This window comes from Apodemus sylvaticus, chromosome 11 (assembly GCF_947179515.1).
Source record: "Apodemus sylvaticus chromosome 11, mApoSyl1.1, whole genome shotgun sequence".
Classification (NCBI taxonomy): domain Eukaryota; kingdom Metazoa; phylum Chordata; class Mammalia; order Rodentia; family Muridae; genus Apodemus; species Apodemus sylvaticus.
Window position 1 is genome coordinate 44,027,005 of NC_067482.1, and position 18,399 is coordinate 44,045,403.

The 18,399-nt window shown below is 42.1% G+C and overlaps 1 protein-coding gene across 1 annotated transcript in view; it reads right to left on the bottom strand.

Moving 5' to 3' along the window:
- The window catches only part of Nsun7 (NOP2/Sun RNA methyltransferase family member 7), a 34,209-nt gene extending 19,901 nt beyond the window's left edge, over nucleotides 1-14,308 (bottom strand). The window contains exons 1-7 of the mRNA XM_052199530.1: nucleotides 13,950-14,308; nucleotides 13,222-13,625; nucleotides 10,653-10,711; nucleotides 10,064-10,194; nucleotides 2,005-2,157; nucleotides 1,487-1,670; nucleotides 78-288 (exon numbers count right to left, since the gene is read on the bottom strand). Coding sequence (XP_052055490.1) covers nucleotides 78-288; nucleotides 1,487-1,670; nucleotides 2,005-2,157; nucleotides 10,064-10,194; nucleotides 10,653-10,711; nucleotides 13,222-13,537 — 1,054 coding nt within the window. The 5' untranslated portion in view covers nucleotides 13,538-13,625; nucleotides 13,950-14,308. The remainder of the gene's footprint in view (nucleotides 1-77; nucleotides 289-1,486; nucleotides 1,671-2,004; nucleotides 2,158-10,063; nucleotides 10,195-10,652; nucleotides 10,712-13,221; nucleotides 13,626-13,949) is intronic.
- Between the last annotated feature and the right edge of the window lie 4,091 nt (nucleotides 14,309-18,399).

Sequence of the window (18,399 nt, forward strand, 5' to 3'; positions counted from 1 at the left end):
AAATAGTAAACTCGAACACTTTTAACATTTCTAAATTCTTGTAGAATGCTAATCATCAAATAAACATTGGCACATACTTTCACATCCCATTTTTGTAAAAAGTTTCTTCGCGTCAGAATCCTTCTCTTCTGGTTGTATTCCACATACAAATATTTTCGAAGTGTTACCACTTGTTAAGATGGACATGTGGGCAACTGTGTACCATGAGCCCGTGTTGACCATTAGGATATCATCATCCATGTTTATTAATGCTTTTACAGAGTGGACAGCCAGACTTCGAGATTTGTCCTACAGAGAATAGTATAATTAGAATTTGAAAGTGTGTAACAGAAAAATATGCTGACTTATTTTTACTTTAAATGAAAACCAGCACTTGGTGGGAAACCAAAAAAGGCACCTGATCCATTTTAGTAAAGCATGTTGATATATGTCTACATGAAAGGTAGCAAGAATAACTGACAAATGTGTTTAAAACAACAGGCTTTCTCATTTCACCCCAATTAGGTCTACCGTTTAGTCTCCCGATAGCAACAAGCAAATCCTAAAGTCTCAAAGTGTGACTTATAGATTACTACGGCTTGGATTCCATACTTCTGTTGTGAACATTTTTAGTTATATGTGCATTCAAGTGTGGGAGTGTGTGTGTGTGTGGGGGGGGGGGGGGTGGCGATTTGTACACATGAATGCAGTGCCTACCGTGGCCAGAAGGTGGCATCGGGTTCTCTGGAGCTGGAGTCAACCACAGTAGAGAGAAGCCTGCTGAGTTTTCTTTACCCACAAACCTTCTCTTCAGTCCCTTAGCCCTTCATGAAATCCCATTCACCCACTCCTACCATTTTAAATTCCCAACTACACTGTCATTTAAATCACTGTGAGCTCAGACCAGGCAGAAATGATATGATATGCTACCCAAGGATATGATACGGAAGCTGGGCACTTTGAAAGCCAGGGCTGGAGGACAGCCATGATTATGAGGCTCATCTGAGCCAAGTAAAGAGTTCCAGGATCCTGTCTCAAGATCCGGTCTCAAGAAAGCTGAAGTGTAGGTAGGGAGGAGGGATAAACCTTAGCGTGCTACGTCCATCTACCTTCCGTTATCTTCCTGTATTGACGGGCATACTAGACCTCTTACAGATGTGTCCAAACGTTTAGCTTGCATGTATGGAAGGTGTACCAAGTGTGTGCCTCGTGCCCATGGGAGTCAGAAGCGGGTTCTGGATCCTCTGGGACAGGAGTCACAGGGAGTTGTGACCTGCCGTGTGGGCGCCGTCTCTACTGCCTGAGAATGTATTGCTTACAACTGCACGTGGGACCCGAGGCCTGGGTGTAATGAAAACAGTGGCTGGAGAGGGACTCATTTTATTTCGAGAGACTGACCCTCGACCCATGGGCTGGTAAATCCCCCTGAGGTTTCATTTTCAGGTGTAAGGCTTCTTTGGGCAAACAGGATTATTCAGATTCACAATGAAAGTAAATAGTAGTTTACCTGGAAAACAAGTTTATAGTCTTTTATAAGATCTATGTTTAAAAGGTCTGTTTTGAGATGAGCTGGAAAAATTAAGACATTGTAGCAGTGCTGGTCTATAGCAAAGACTTTATCATTGAGAGGCGTTACAGACTTGACTTTATTATAACCTTTTCTCCTCAAATTACTATAGACTTCTTCAAGGCTGTAAACATAAACATAATTACAAATAGGGTGCACTAAAATGTATTTAACACTAATACATGTTGCTGTGACAATGGAAAACATCACTGTGCACAATGCATCTGATAAAACAGTTCTAGCAGAGCTAAAAGATAGACCCAGAAAATGTTAGCATGTTGGTATGATTTTTATCAACAATTTAGCAGATTGATGGTGAGAGTTAAACTTCAACTATGACTTTAAGCATTTCCCTAAATGTGGCCTCAACCCTTAGAAAGGTAGAATTTTTTTTATTACATTATCTTAAAAGGATGGGGTTCTAAAATATGGGTGAAGAGCTGAATTGAAATGCATACCTTATTTTACTAGTGTTTATCCAAGCATAAAGAGGCAAAGTCGAGGCCCTCTGTTCCTGTTTCCTCACTGTCTCTGGCAGAATATGGTAAATAGAGAGGGCATCGTGTTTGATTCGACATCTCGCCAACGCCGCAGCCAATTTTGTCTTAAAGCTAGAGACAGAATTCCCGTGAACTTGAAACAAGACTATCAACTCTTCATTTGAAATGTTAAAAAAAAAAATCACATTTAGAATTTTAACAAATTTGTCTGTCATTCCATTTCAAACTTTGGAAGCCTAAGATAAAAAGTTGTGATGCACAAAAATAGAAATCCAATAGTCCTGATCTTCTGTTATATTTTTTGCTGCCTCGGGATAGTTATGCGCCCCTCAAATATCCATTCACAACATCAATAGTAAGAGAAAACCATTCAAGGAATGAGTGTAGAATTTCAGGCCAGACGAAACAGAAGCAGAACAGAGTGCAGGGTCTGTCACTCACCAGCTGTATGACCTTGAGAATGACACTTGCTCCCTCTCTTGGCCTCAGTTTCCCCATCTGCAAAGGCAGCCCACTTACCTTAGTGTCACTGTGTGTATACCAACCAAAATAGTTAGCCCAGGACAAACATGTAGCAGGCAGAGTACAGTCCGGTTAGTGATGCTAAGATGGCAAGACTATATTGGTGATAACACTCAAGAGATTTCATTAATCTCTATCAAATCCTGCTTAGTTCTGAATATCCCATATCTCAAAAATCCCAAACAAGAGGAAAGAAAAATATTAGTGTCACTGTGAAGACCCAAAACAGTATAATGGGTACAGACAGGGTTTGTTTTGTGTGTGTGGCTCTTTTAGAACTTTCCCAGCAGGAATCTAATGAAATGAAGGGGAGGGGGAACATGTCACAAAAAGCCCAAGTGCAAGCTGAGGTTTGCTTGGTGTTAATTAAAAAACAAAATAAAACAAAACATAAAATATACAAACAAACAAACAAACAAAACCAGAATACAGAACTTGCTGATAAATGGGCTGCACAGTTACCACCTCAGCACCAAGCACTGGGTGCTGCTTTCTCTTATGCCATTCAGAACAGATTCCCTAGGCGAAACTCCATATCCACTCACCAAGACAAACCCCTCAGTTAGCAGGCTCCCCGGGACACCTGAGGAGGGAGGGGTTGGCAGACAGTCCACTTATTAGAGCTACAGTAAGTTGGTTGCATCTAATTTTATGTCTAAATATGATAGAACTATAGCAGGAGACACTTAAAAATGACAGTACATCAATGCACACCAAAGAATACACATAAAGATTATGGATTTGGGGCTGGAGAAATGGCTCAGTGGTTAAGAGCACTGACTGCTCTTCCAAAGGTCCTGAGTTCAAATCCCAGCAACCACATGGTGCCTCACAACCATCTATAACGAGATCTGATGCTTTCTTCTGGGGTGTCTGAAGACAACTATTACATAGAATAAAAATAAATAAATCTTTTAAAAAAAGATTATGGATTACTCTTCTATACAGTACTAGGCAGATACGTGATAATGGAGTGTTTTGATCAAAAGATTATCTCCAAATTCTAACCTAGTCAAGTTTGCTAGAATAAACACTGCTGAGTGAACTATCCAATTGAGTTCTGCTATTGAAGCTGCCCAGTCGGTTCCTTTACCTGTACAGCACCCCTATTACACACAGTAATATAATTCTAAAACTTAAACCTTAAGTGAATTCAATTAGCCATAGAACACAATCTTTAAGCTTCATCACAATGTATTAAGATATAGTAATTTAACCTCAACCAGCTCTTCCTGCCAGTACCCCACCACTCCCTCCCGTAAGGCTATCCTTAGTCACATATATAACTCTTTGCAAGCCCATAATATGCATGAACTCACCCCTCTCTCTTCCCCATTCTCCCCTTCCCCTCCTTCTTCCCCCCTTCTCTCTCTTCCCCTCCCACTCCTGCTCTCTCTCCTCTGCCTGGCCTCTGTATCAAATTACCTGAGTTCAACCTTTTTCTTTGTCTTTTTTATTTTTTTGGCTTTTCAAGACAGGGTTTCTCTGTGTAGCCCTGGAACTCACTCGGTAGACCAGGCTGGCCTCGAACTCAGAAATCTGCCTGCCTCTGCCTCCCAAGTGCTGGGATCAAAGGTGTGCGCCACCACCGCCCAGCTTTTGGTTTGTTTTTTGTTTTTGTTTTTGTTTTTGTTTTTGTTTTTTGGTGATAGGGAACTTTTCTAAGCTATACAAGTAAATAATTACTTTAGTAATTAGTAGCTAATGAACAGGAATGTTGCAAAGATACCCATGAAAATTTACTTGTCAGGCTAGTCAAGAAAATATTATAATTAATACGTTTATTCCTTTACAACTATTAACTAAGTACTGTGATGAGACCTGGGCCTATAATGACTAAAAAGATAATTCGGACCTCTTTTGGCATCTATCTGCTTGTAATGACTGCAGCAGATAGGCAAACACAAGATCTTTGCAAATTTGAAGCAGGCTTGGTCTACCTGACAAGATTCAAACCAGCCAGCACTACTTAGGAATACCCTGTGTTCCCTTTACCCCATCCCCACCCCAAAAGGGATTCTGATCCTTAAGTAATTGGCAGCTTGGTACTGAAAAAGACAGAGAAACAGTCCCGGCACAATATGATTTTTGCTATGAGATACACAAAGAAAGAATAATCATGCTAAGAAGAAATATATTGATATCTGTCCCAAAGGGATTTCTCAAGTTAATTAGTAAAGGACAGCGATGTCCAGACCACAGAGGAGAGAAGACAGAGAGCAGGGGTTCTCCAGACACTGCATGACAGGACACACACACACACACACACACACACACACACACACACACACAGCACAAGACATTTACTGGGCAGAGGGTGGAGAGAACCCCAGAGTGAAGGGACAACAAATCATCCTTTCTTAAGGACAGGATGTTGCAACTTGTGTGTATGTATGTGTGTGTGTGTGTGTGCAGAAAAGGAGAGGGATGCTTAAAAGTCGAGAAATAGTAACAACTTTGTTGAGCAGATACACCTGTTTTCTTAGTATATATTGAGGGCATTGGTCTAAGTTCCAGAAAACAATGAATGGACCAGGAAGACATACAAAGTTCAGAGTCGAACAGGAGACAAGCAAACAAAGAACCTTTGGAAATGTCCTAAGTACTAATAAACAAGCAAAGGCATACATCATTGTGTGATAACATTTTATGGTGTAATAAGAGGAATGGGAATCAAGAAACATTTCATAGGAGTTAAGTTCCAGCTAAGACACAGGGAAGAGTGGGAAGGAGCCAAGAGTAATGGGAGCATGAGGAGATGTGTTGTCAGTGGTCGGAGCAGAGGAAGCCTCAGGCCAGAAAGTACCTACCAATTCTGAGCTACATGCCTCAGATGGGGGGATACGCAGAGCTTGAAAGAGACTCAGAGGAAAGGAAAATAAAAATGGGAGTTCGGAGGCAGCTCGAGGTTATGTGAAATCGGACTATCTGGGCCTGGGTTAGCTGACTTCACTCAGTCTATTGGATGTGTAAGCAGCTCGGTCATGATATAGCAAGTCTTTGGGGCATATGCCCTGAGTTAACACAGGGCATGTGCTGGGTCATATGGCAGGTCTATTTAGCTTTTGGAGAAACCTCCACTTTGGCTTTATACTGCACCACCGGTTTAACTATTCACTAAGAGTAAACAGTGGTTCCAGCTTCTCCATATCCTCTCCCGAATTTATTGCCATTTGTTTCCTTTTTAAAGAGTTAATTATTTTTATCGGTATTTTGCTGATATGTATATAAGTGCAAGTGTGTATGCATGCAGTTCCCACAGAGCCCAGAAGAGGGCATCAGATCCTCTGGACTGAGTTGTAGACAGTTGTGCACAGTTGTGTGAGTGCTGAGGGCTGAACCAGGGTCCTCTGCAAGAATAGCAACTGCTTGTAACTACTGAGCAATCCCTCTAGCCCTTCATTTGTTTTCTTGATAATAGCCATTCTGACTGGGGTGAGATAGGATCTCAAAGTAGTTTTAATTCTCATTTCTTTGATGGTACAGAAGGTATGATATATATTATACATATACATGTATGTACATATATATGCATGCTGTTTTTATTCTTCTTTTTGAAAACTCTGTTCATCTGTTCAGTTCCAAAGCCCATTTCATGATTGGGTGGGTGTTTTTCTTAATATTTAGGTGTCTTTAGTTCTTTGTCTATGATCTTCTGTTGGATAAATAAATAGCAAAGATTTTTCTCCTATTCTGCTGCTACATCTTCACCTGATTAGCAATTTCCTTTCCCATATAGAAGCTTTTTAATTTCATGAGGTCCTATTGTAGAATGTTGGCCTTAAGTTCTGAACCATCAGAGTCCTCAGAAAGTTCTTAAGTATATCTATATCTCGACATGTACACCCTAATTTTTCTTCTAGTGGTTTAGGAGTTTCAGGTCTTAAATTCCTTGATTCACTTGGATTTGATTTTTGTGCTGAATAAAAAAAGGGGATCTGGTTTGATTTTTCAACATGTAGATATCCAGTTTCCCCATGCACCATTTGTTGAAGAGCCTGTTTTTTTTGTTGTTTGTTTGTTTTTTTGTTTTTTTGTTTTTTTTTTTTTCTGTGCGTGTTTGGCATTTGTCAAATGCCAGGAGGCTCTACAGAGTAGCATGAACTAGATGTCTGGGCCTTTAATCCTAGTCCACTGGTCTATGCATGTTTTGTGACAGTGCCATACTGTTTTTATTTGTGTGGTTCTACAGTACAATTTGAAATCAAGTATGGTGATAACTTCCAGCAATATTCTTTTTCCTCAGGATTTTGCTATGGCTACCCAGAGTCTCATGTTTCTGGGTGAAATTTAGTATTGCTTTTTTCTATTTCTGTGAAGAATACCACTGGAATTTTGGTTGGGTCTATATTTATTGGGTAGATTGCTTTTGGTAGGGTGGCCATTATTATATAATTTCTATCAATTCATGAACATGGAAGGTCATCCCATCTTCTAGAGACTTCTTCAATTTTTTTTCTTCAGTGTCTTAAAAATTTCACTGTAGAAGTCTTCTCACTTCTGGGTTAGGTTTGGTTTTTTTGTTTGTTGTTTGTTTTTTTAATGCTATTATGAATGGGAACTGTTTCAGATTTCTTTCCCTGTTTTGCCATTGGTATATAGGAAATCCACTTCCTATCTCTGTGTATTTATCCTGTATCCTGTAACTTTGCTGAAAGTATTTTATTAGGTCTAGGGGTCCTCTAGTGAAGCCTTTAGGGTCTCTTTTTGTATATTTGACTTCCTCTTTTCCTATTATTTGTAGTCTTTACTCTTTTACTACTGTAGCTAAGACTTTGCGTACTATAGTTAATAGGAGTGGAGAGGGCTAAAACCTTGTCTTATTCCCAATTTTATTGTGACTGCTTCAAATACAAAACATTATTTCAATGTTCCTATAGTTTCCCAATGTGTGATCTAGTTTAGAGAACATTAAATGGACTTCTGAGATGACTGTATGTTTTGTGGTGTTTGGATGGAATGTTCCACTAGACCTAAAGCCCACAGCAAGCCCAGTTTCACTCTCTTTCTGCCTCCAACTTGCAGATAAGATGTAAGGTCTTAGCTACTGCCCTGCACCACGCCTGCCTGCTGCCTTGCTTCCCACGATGGTCAGGAACCCACTCTGAAACTGTAAACAAGCCTCCAATTAAAGTGCTTTCTTTTATAAGTTTCCTTGATTGTGATATCTCATCATAGCAATGATAGAAATGAACATTTGGTAGTCAAAGAGCAAGTCGTGGAAAGGCCCAGCCATGGGGTTAGTCATGCAATAGGAGAACACTATAAGACACTGGGTGTATTTGTCTGGTTTGGCAGTTGTAGTCTTTAGGAACTTTCTAGAATACATTTTTCTAAGTCCTTTTGGCTTATAGGATTTCTGTGTGTTGGCTTCTATTCTAAATCTTGCCTTTATATTCAGAAACCCCGTGTGTGTGTGTGTGTGTGTGTGGTTTTCTTGAGACAGGGTTTCTCTGTGTAGCCCTGGCTGTCCTGGAACTCACTCTGTAGACCATGCTGGCCTCGAACTCAGAAATCCACCTGCCTCTGCCTCCCAAGTGCTGGGATTACAGGCATGCGCCACCACTGCCTGGCCAGAAATCCTTAATTACACTGTAATACCTTCTGATCTCTCTGGCTTCATAAGCCAGGCCTTGGCTAGTGCTGTCACCTAGTCTGTCGCTGATGAGATCACATATTGGTTTTTCTTGGAGTGCTGTGGTTTTCCTGGCTCACTCCGCCAACCTGAGCTCCCATTAGCCAGTCTGAGACTACGTTGTAATGGTGAGAATTTCTTTTTTTTTTCCTTTTCTTTTTCTTTTTCCTTTTTCTTTTATTTATTTATTTATTTATTTATTTATTTATTTAATTAATTTTTTGGTATTTTGGATTTGGTTTTTTTTCGAGACAGGGTTTCTCTGTGTATCCCTGGCTGTCCTGGAACTCACTCTGTAGACCAGGCTAGCCTCGAACTCAGAAATCCGCTGCCTCTGCCTCCCAGAGAGCTGGGATTACACCACCGCCCGGCTCATGAGAATTTCTTAATGCCCGACTATATCAAAGAGAGACCCAGCAAAGCGCAAGAAGACAAAGTCAAGGCTACTCCATAGCATGCTGCTGCATCCATCTCCGAACCAGAAAGTAGGTAATTTATAAAGAACAGAGCTTATTTCTGCTGGGAAGTCCAGGGGTCACAGCTGTGGCAGAAAAGAGTCAAAGAGTAGAAATTCACCCAGATACGTGTTTTTGTAGTGCTGAGGATTGAACTCAGGACCTTAGACATGCAAGGGAAGCACATTTCTACTGGACTACACTCCAACTTCTACCTAACCTTCAATGACTCCGAATGACTACATTTTCCGTGGTGCCCGTATAAGCCTGTGACCCCAGCATTTGGGAGATGGTAGCAGGAGAATCAAAAGTTCAAAGTCATTCTCAGCTATGTAAGCGGTTCCAAGCTACTCCCGGCTACAGGAGAACCCATTTCAAAGGGAGAAAAAATGGGGACAGGAAGATGGCTGAGTAGATAAATTGCATTTTGTCTGGACATGAGGACCTAAGTTCAAACCTCCCCAGCACCCACATAAAAAAGCTAGATGCAACATCCCTTGCCTGTAATTCTAATGCTCAGCAAGCAGAGGCAGGAGGATTGCTGGGGCTTGCTGGCCTAACCACTTTTACCATATCTGTGAGCTCCAGGGTCCGTGAGGCATCCCATGTCTTAAAATAAGGAACGGAGTCATTAAGGAAGGCATCTGAAACTGACCGATAACCTTCACAGGTATGCACCCATCTACACACACACACACACACACACACACACTCCAAGCCCTCATGATTAAAGCACCCCTCACTAGGCACTGCATCCCAACACTGCCACATGAGAATTACATTTTCCGCATCTGAATTCTGGGGACACCTTCAGGACGTAACGCACAATACCATTAACACAGTAATATTTATCATGCACTGACCACTGACTATATGTCCAATTCTAACGTCATGAGTAATCTGTTATCTTCCCTAAGCACCCTTTGACATAGGGGCTTAGCCCCATGGCACTCTTCTGTTGATATTTAGGATAAAGAAGAAACTAAAACACAGTAGTTTGTGCTTAACACACAAGCTTAAGATTTTTTTTTCAATTTGGCAGAACAGTGAATTCTTGGAAAGTGTTAGAATTTCTCATGTGTTACATGTTAGATCTTTTTAAAAGGCTGATAAGTAAGGAAACAAAGTAGTTGTTTCCAATTAAATTTTGCTTATACATATATTAAAACTATTAGACCTTTGTAATGACTTCCCACATGTTTATTATATGTTGGCTCATACAGTTCAGCATCTTACAAGAATCTGATTTAAAGTTAGATATTTAAACTATTCATGACTATTTGCAAAGGAACTGAAAGCATATTTTTCCATAAAGTTTTGAGACATAGATATCTATAAATTATATTACATAAACATTTCATAAATCAAAATGCTAACATTGGTTTCATATGAATGTCCTTTTTACCTGTTTAGAAGATTCTCGACTTCTTGGACTTCTGGTATGGTCTCTTCATCATCGGGAAGGACACGGGGCTGAAATTTTCTGTCTTGGAAATCATACAGCATCACAACAATAAGACTGTTCAACCGATCTGCCTACCAAGGGGAGACACACATGAAGAGAACTAAAGAGACAATGTCCAAGGGCTCGAGATATAACTCAGAGTAGAATGCTTGCGGCATATGAGCAAGCCTTGGGTTTGATCCCCCAAACAGGAGAGTGAATATGGTTAATAGCAATATCTATATCCTGTTATTTTTCATAACAGAATAAGAACATGATAATTTTTTTACACAGTATGGTTAGATTTAGAAATAGAGAAGGCCTTCTAAAGAAAAAATATGTAGTTTGAGAGGAAAAACCTCAAAAAAGACAATTTGAAGTATATGAGTCAAAATGACAGGGTGAGAGTCTAAATGCAAGTCTTAGAAGTAGAAAAGAATGTATATTTTAAAGAAGTCTCAACATGATGCAAACTATTATTTAGATCCGAGGGGGTTTGTGTGCTTCTCAACATAATGAGGCCAACTAATTCTAAAAGTTGTTTACTTACGATTGTGGTACTTGAGAAGATATAGCTATCTATTAATATACTTTCCAAAATATCTTGATCTGAAAGACAAGGGAAAAGCCTGCTACCCAAAATATCAAATCTGAAAAGAAAGACTTTAAATTAAATACACTTTCTAAGTAATGTTGTGACATTATTTTCCTATCTAAAGTACACCTCAACTGCTAATAAATCATAATCACAACAGCAAGATGAGACAGTTATAATGTTCATAAATCCTACACTCTTACAGCTCAGGTTCTACACAGATTCAAAGCACTGTCTGAAAAATTAAAGTAGTCATAAAGGAATTCTAACCTTTCAAATGTAAGACCTTTGAAAGACATTAAAGAAGATATAACTAATAATATTAAACTGTCGGGGAGGGGGTGCTGGAGAGGTGGCTGGGCACTTAAGAGCACTGGCTGCTCTTCCAGAGGATCCTGGTTCGATTCACAGGACCCAAATTGAGACTCGCAACTGGCTGTAAACTCCATTTCCAAGGGAATCTGGTGCCCTCTTCCTGCCTCCGACGGCACCATATGCACAACCATGTGCATGAAAATATTTAAAACGTTAAAACAACCTTTTCCTTTTCAGTTTTAAGTATTGCTGACATGTTGTACTAATTATTAAGTATTAATAATTTGTTCTGGGTTTTTGCTCCGCTTATGAGAGAGGTTAGCTTCCGTTGACGTTCTTGCTGATGTTACGTTTGCTAGCCTTACGATGGGAAGTGTTTCTCTTCCTCTATTCTTTTGCACATCTTTGATGAGACATAATTTTAACTTAAGTATCTGGTAAAACTCACTAATGAAGGCACAAATGAGATATTTAGTTTAAGACTGAGATGACGGGAGTTGACAAGAGTCAGTGTAAGGACAGTAGTCCAAATGGCAAAGAACAGAGAAACGACTCCACAGATGCCAGGGGAAAACTGGTAAACATAATTCCAACCCTTCCCTAGGTTTGTGAGTATTTTTTGATACCCTTAAACTATAAACATCATGTAAGTTTTAATATGGCAAACGGAAAGTAAGCCTTAGCTTAACCCATTCGTGAAAAAACAAAAACAAAAACCCTTAGTGATACTGTAGACGGTGGGCTTCAATCTTAATTTGGAAAATGAGAAAATCAAAGAAGACTATAATTTTCATAGGAAATCTTTTGAGAAACATTAACGTATTTAAGCCACCAGCTTTAAAGACAAAGTAATACTCTCATTTCATTCATAGAGAAAATCTGTTTGTCACAGAAACTGTGATTTCTATGAGCGTGACAGACTTCTGATGTGGAAGGTGCCTGTGGGCTCTAAAACATTGCCCACTGGAGTTGCTGTAAAATCACAGGGCGGAATGAGGGAGAACAGGGCATGATTTTGCCGGTGTGACACGGTTTTCAGGACTCTTGCAAAAGCAGTTACCTCTAAGTGCCTTCTTCATTGTGCAGGAAGCATTAACTTTAGATATCTAAAGTTATTTAATATTCTTACTCTGAAATATCAATTTAAATAATAGCTATACTTCATTGTATTTGATGTATTCCATGTTTTGGGCAGGTAATAGAACCTTGACACCCATATAGATAAAATGAAAATAAATCTACAAAGAAACACACACACATATATGCTTTATATAGAAAATATGCATATATAATATATATACTTGGACAGCTCTCCTCATAGTAGCAATATCTGGTTATGTCCTATCTGCAGTTATCTTTACACTTAGGAGTTGGCAGCTAACTACCACGAAGGAACTCTAGAAATTTTTTTTTTGAGTCTAGCACTTTGGAGACAAAATAGAAAGGAGAATCCTACGTAAATTTGGTACTCAGAATTAAAGCTGTTGGCTAATAATTGAATAATCTTGACTGGGTTGACTTAGTTGTGTATTTACTGTTTAAAGACTACTTTTCTTCTTCGGTCTCTCCACCATCTCCCTTGAATTCGTCACGCCTCACGAACTTAAAATACAAGGTGTAAATATGCAAGAAATGGTGAAGCTACGTGGGGGAGGGGGCGGGAGGAATGATTAAAGTGTAGATTCCTGCTCTTCCCATTAATGGGGTTGTTCCCTGGTTCCGTCGATGTTCTTTTCTTTTTCCTTCTGAGAAGGGCCTGGCTCTATAGCCCATCCAGTCTTGGAACTCCAAATCCTCAAGGCTCAGCAGCTGGGACTACAGGCCTACACAACCATGCTGTCTCCTGTTCATTTTAGTGACTGCCCTATACCTATCTGAGGACAAGTGCAGGAAAACTCTCTAGCTTCCCTTAGGACTCCTTCATTTTTACTGCTGTAATTAGCCAGAGATACACACATGACTAAAAGATGACACGTTTGAAGGGCTAGACTGCATTCTTCATTCCATTAATTTCCTTGTTTTCTCCTCCAATGTGCCCCCTTCTCCTCGCCTCCCTCCATCCCCACCCCCCCTCACACCCCTCCCACACCCCCTCCCTCCTGAAACAAAATCTCACTGCGGCCTGGTTGGCCTTGAACTGAGCAATCTCCACCATGCCTGGCTTGGCTATTTTCTTTTAGCGCTGACCTTCAGAACTGGTATTACTCACACTTCAGGGTACTGAAAGCCAGCTCATAGGACAAACGCTGAAAAGATTCATCCTCGGTGTGGAGCAAAGACGACTGCAGGGGTTCATTTCCGTAATTTATTATGACTTTGTCTGGCGACCTTTGGATTCGAATACCCTGAAAAATGTTCGCCGCCATAACGTACACGGAGTCTGGGTAGCTGGGTTTTTCTAGGACGACAGTTGAAGATTTTCCCTTGACGACTACATCCCCTGACATCTCCAGGGAAGCGAGTTGGGAGATCTCCTCCATATTTTCTTGGTCAAAAAAGTCCATTTCACTCTTCGGGTCCAGCATGTTTGCCCCTGATGTCAATAACTCAAGTTTCAAGTTCAATTCAGGTGACCCAGGGAGATCGCTATCCTTGTCGTCTTAAGCATCGTCTCTGAGAAAAGAAAAGGTTGTCTTGGTAAATCTCTGTTTCGATAGCACCTCTCTTGATGGCCCCTTTCTTGTGACCTAGGGACAAGGCATGTACTAGCCCATCAAAACATCCCATACTTCGAATTGCAAGGAAAATGTGCACTTGGGGATGGAAGGGTCAGCCGGAGAACCTCACCACCACCACCACCACCACCACCACCACCACCACCACCACCACCACCACCACCACTCCAGAGAGAATTTTGACACAGCCTATTCAGGACAGACCCACTAGGTCCCCCTATCCCCGCCTCCTCAGCATCCCCGAGAGTAAAGGTCCTATCACCTTCTCCGTGAATCCGCCCTTCTCTGGGGTTGGGATGTTTCCCGGGGCTCTGGGGCTGAAGACGCGGCAGACTCTGCACTTGGGGCGATGGAGGCGGTAAGAGGCCCTCGGGAGCCCCGGGAGGCGGCGGCCCGCGGAGGCCGTTTGGTTCAAGTGCAGCCACACCACCCGCCGGGTTCGGGCTGGGGGAAAGCGCTCGGCGCCCGCGCCAGCTACGTTCGGGGTCCCTGAGGGACACGCTGCCTCCTCCTCGGGGCACGCACGCTCCGGGGGACACTACTCAGGTCGGGCCCTCCGCTCTCTCTCTCGGGGTCCCTGAAAAAAAAGTGGGGCTCTGAGTCCCTGGGGGGACGCTTCTTGTGACCGCCCCGGAGCTCGTTCGGTAGCCCTAGTGGGTATGGCAGCAGGGAGCAAGGAGCTGGGTCCACACTGGACCCTGGATGCGGAAATTTCCGCCAAGTCTCTCAGAGAAGTGGGCGGGTCCCGCAGGGTGCCCGGATCTCCATGGCAACGGGGGAGGAGGGGTGGCTAGGCGCCAGGCTTTCCCAGTGGGATCTGGTAGAAGTGACTCTTCACCAGTTTCTTGTACTCTAGCTGGCGGGTGACAGCCTTTCAGACCCTCTTGAAAGTTCAGGCCGGGGTTCCGGAGCGCTCTGGCTTGGTCTCCTTCATTAAACACTTAGAGATATTTTGAAGTAGGTGGCGTGGTTCAGCGGTTTAACTCTCAGGCACCCGAAGAAGTCCCATTAAAAAGCAGATGGATTCTGAGTCTGAACATCGGACTCAAGATTTTGCTTTTTTTTTGTAACTCTTGTAATCCCTGTGCAATTAGCCCAAAGGCCAAGGCATGGAGGACTCCTGCATCTGCCAGGCAGTATCTTACTAACTCAGTAAACCTTTGAGAAAGGCAAGGTCTTCTGGTAGGTGGCCCCTGTTACTTTAATTGTCTGGGATCTTTAAGCTCACCTACACACTCCTCGTGTGTGTGTATGTGTGTGTGTGTGTGTGTGTGTGTGTGTGTGTTATTGCTTCCCATTGTGGTTTCCCTTTATTTTTACTTTTATTTTTTTTGTATATATATTTTTTTATTTTCTATATTCTTTGTTTACATTCCAAATTCATTCCCCTTTCCCAGTCCCCCCCCCCCATATGTCCCATAAGTCCTCTTCTCTCCATCCATTCTCCTATCTTTCCCCCTCCCTTTTCTCTGTCCTGGTACTCCCCTACAATGCTGGATCAAGCCTTTGCAGGATCAGGGCCCTCTTCTTTCCCTTTCTTCCCTCTACCTTGGCCTTCCCTCCCTTTCTCTCTCTTCCCAGTGGTGCCCCCTCTCCCAACTCCAAACTCAGATCCTGATTTTTCTGCTTCCCTCCCTAGTGCTAGGATCAGAGGCCTGCACTCCCATGACAAAAATCTTTGCCTTGAAAAGTCCTTTTCGTCTACCTGGTAAACTCCTACAAAATCCTTGAAACTTGTCCTTTTTTGACATTTTCCTGTGTTGGAATGTAAATTTAGTTGCTGAGCCAGAGATCCAAAAGAACTTAAACCCAATGGAAAGTTGACCCTGTTGGCACTGGCTTGACCCTTGTTGGGCCTTCAATCTCAGCACTTAGGAGGCAGAGGCAGACAGATGTCCGTGAGCCCAGCCTGGTCTGTACAGGAAGTCCCAGGGCAGATCACATAGTGAGACCCTGTCTTAATCATCTCCCCCACCCCCCACCCCATCCTCATCTTCTTGGTCTGACTCTACTACACTCAGTCATCAGGGACCTGGGCTCCGCCTATGTCTGTATCAAGTTAGTGTAAGGTGGCTCATCCCAAGTCCACTTGCAGGCAGTAACAAAGGGGAGAAGAGGGAGGAAGACGACGCCCATGCCTTCCAAGGACAAGGCGAGAAAGATGCACACATTGCTTTGCTTGGTTTCCAGTCCAGAATTAGTCACAGAGCACGCTTAATAACAAAGGCTGGGAAATGAAAAACTCAAGGGAACTATTCCTGTCAGAGAAGGCGGGGTGGGGGGGGGGGGTGGGGGGGGAGGGGAACTTCATAATGAAAGAAAAGAGTTTTTCTGTTGTGTGCACACCTCTTTCCCGTGATATAAACAAGTATCTACTAATCTTACTTTGCAATTGTCATTGTGTTCAGCACTGAAAGCAGAAAGCCAACCCACACGCAGGACCAGGGACCTGCTGTCACTAACGCGATATTTTGGCACCTTTGATTTTTTATTATAGATATTTGTGTACATACCTATATTGACTTTCTTCTCTCTTTCTAGATATTAAAAAAAAACCCACTCACTCTATAATAGTTCTGCTAGATCTTTATTTTCATTTTATTACCTACCTCTTTTTTCTAAGATGCTGAGCAGAGATCACAAATATGGAAGGTGGCTTGGAAGTCATGGTATGTTTTACTATGTATCTATCACACAGCATACAGTCCAATCTGTAGGGAATGTGAGACACTAAATAGCTATAAACTTTTAAGTCTTTCAGAACATAGTTTGAGCAACTTGTTTTTATATGGTAGCTCAGTGTGTCGCTTGGCTGTTCTGAAAATGGCATTGAATAAGGAAAACCTCCCTGAGCAGGGCTTAGGCAAGTAGCTGTGTTAGTAAAGTCATGGTTACTAGTTATTTTAATCATGTGTGTAAATGATTATAGCCCTGCTTCCTTAGCTCTTCTGGTTTATGGCCTCATTGTGGACTTGATGTACTGGAAGTGAAGGCTACGGAAAAACATATTACATTTCAGTGTACAGCACAAACGGGTAACCATAGCAATAAGTCTGTGCATTCAGTTGCTGTGAAAGTTGGGTAAGAAAAATAGGTAGTCTTTGTCTAAATCACACTCTGTAACATGATCAGAACATTAAGGTGGAGATGAGACAGAATTCAAAATGAGACAGCTCGGGCTTTCTGCCTGCTAAAGGAACCTAAAGAATGGTTTCCCTCAGGAGGTAGACTATTTGAAATATTTATCTATTAGCATTCCTTACATTTGACTGAGAATACTAGTATAGTTTATCCATGTATTGTTTGATTACTTGCTTAAACTTCATGTGGATGTAGAAAACTATGTCCAGGAGCTGGAGAGATGGCTCAGTGGTTAAGAGCACTGGCTGTTCTTCCAGAAGAACCGGGTTCAATTCCCGGTACTGACATGGCAGCTCTCAATTGCCTGTAACTCCAGTTCCAGGGATCTGACACCCTCACACAGACACACACACACGGGCAGAACACACATGCACACAGAATAAAGAAAGCTATGTCCGGTTCCACTGGTGCTTGCTATGGAAGGCCGGAGGAATATGAGAGAGAAGCAAAGAGCTTAACTTGGGTCCTCTTAGACACCAGGCCTCAACTTACTATTGATTCTTGAAAGTAGCACTATTTGGTTTTTTTTTTTCCTAATGTAAGATTTTTATTATTTGGGGATTTCACATAATGCACAGCAATTACACTCACTTCCCAGTCCTCCCAGGTCTTCCCTTCCACCTTGGTGACTTCCTTCCCCCCCAAAAAAAATAGAAGACAAAGAGGAAGAGGAGAAAAAGAAGAGGAAGAGGAGGAGGAGAAGTTGGAGGAGGAAAACAACTCCAGTCTGGGCTGCCCACTCACTCGCAGGAGCATGGTCAAACCCCAGTGGCCCAGCCCCTTCAACAATGGTGACTTCTCCCCACTCCTCACCTCCACAGGAAGCCAGGAAGTGTAAAGAAGTATACTTGAGCATTCTTACAATCTTCATGACTTCCAGGCTGTTACTTTTCTAAGGAGGTGAGTGGGCTGCGTGGAGGCAAGGTCACAGACGCCTTCTGTATCTCTCCTCCTGTGAGTCTGCAGTAGGCAGCATCATGGCAAAGTGCATTGGTTTTTGGTTTTGTTTGAGCCAGGGTCTTACCTTGTAGCTTGGAACTCACAGAGATCCAGCCTCTGCCTCCTGAGTGAGGAGGTTAAGGTATGTGCCACTCGCCCAGCACGTGGTTAATTTCCATTATAGCACTTTTTGTCCCCCTTTTTTTTCTTCACATGTCCAACAGATTTATTTTTAAAGGCATGGGTTAAGAGGAAGAGATAACCCGGGACACAGAAATATAAGATAAATACCAATAAGCTGTGGGATTATCTTATAACCCAACAAAGTACTACAGAGAATATCCTGTATGTACAAAACCCAATAAATTAAAAATGCGTTCCTTTAGCAAGGCTAATCGTGGCAAGCCTAAAACTTCTACTGATCAATAGTGTCATTGGAAGCGCTGGTCCTACACGGTGTTCCCTTATCCTTTCCTTTGGGTTTGCTGTCGGCTAGGCTGGCCTTTGAGGCAGGGCTGGCTGTAGCCGACCTAGGCTGGCCTTGAGCTTTGTTGCTGAGAACAGCCTTGAATTTCTCATCCTTCTGCCTCAATCCTCCCAAATGCTGAGATTACAGGTTTGTCACCACAGAG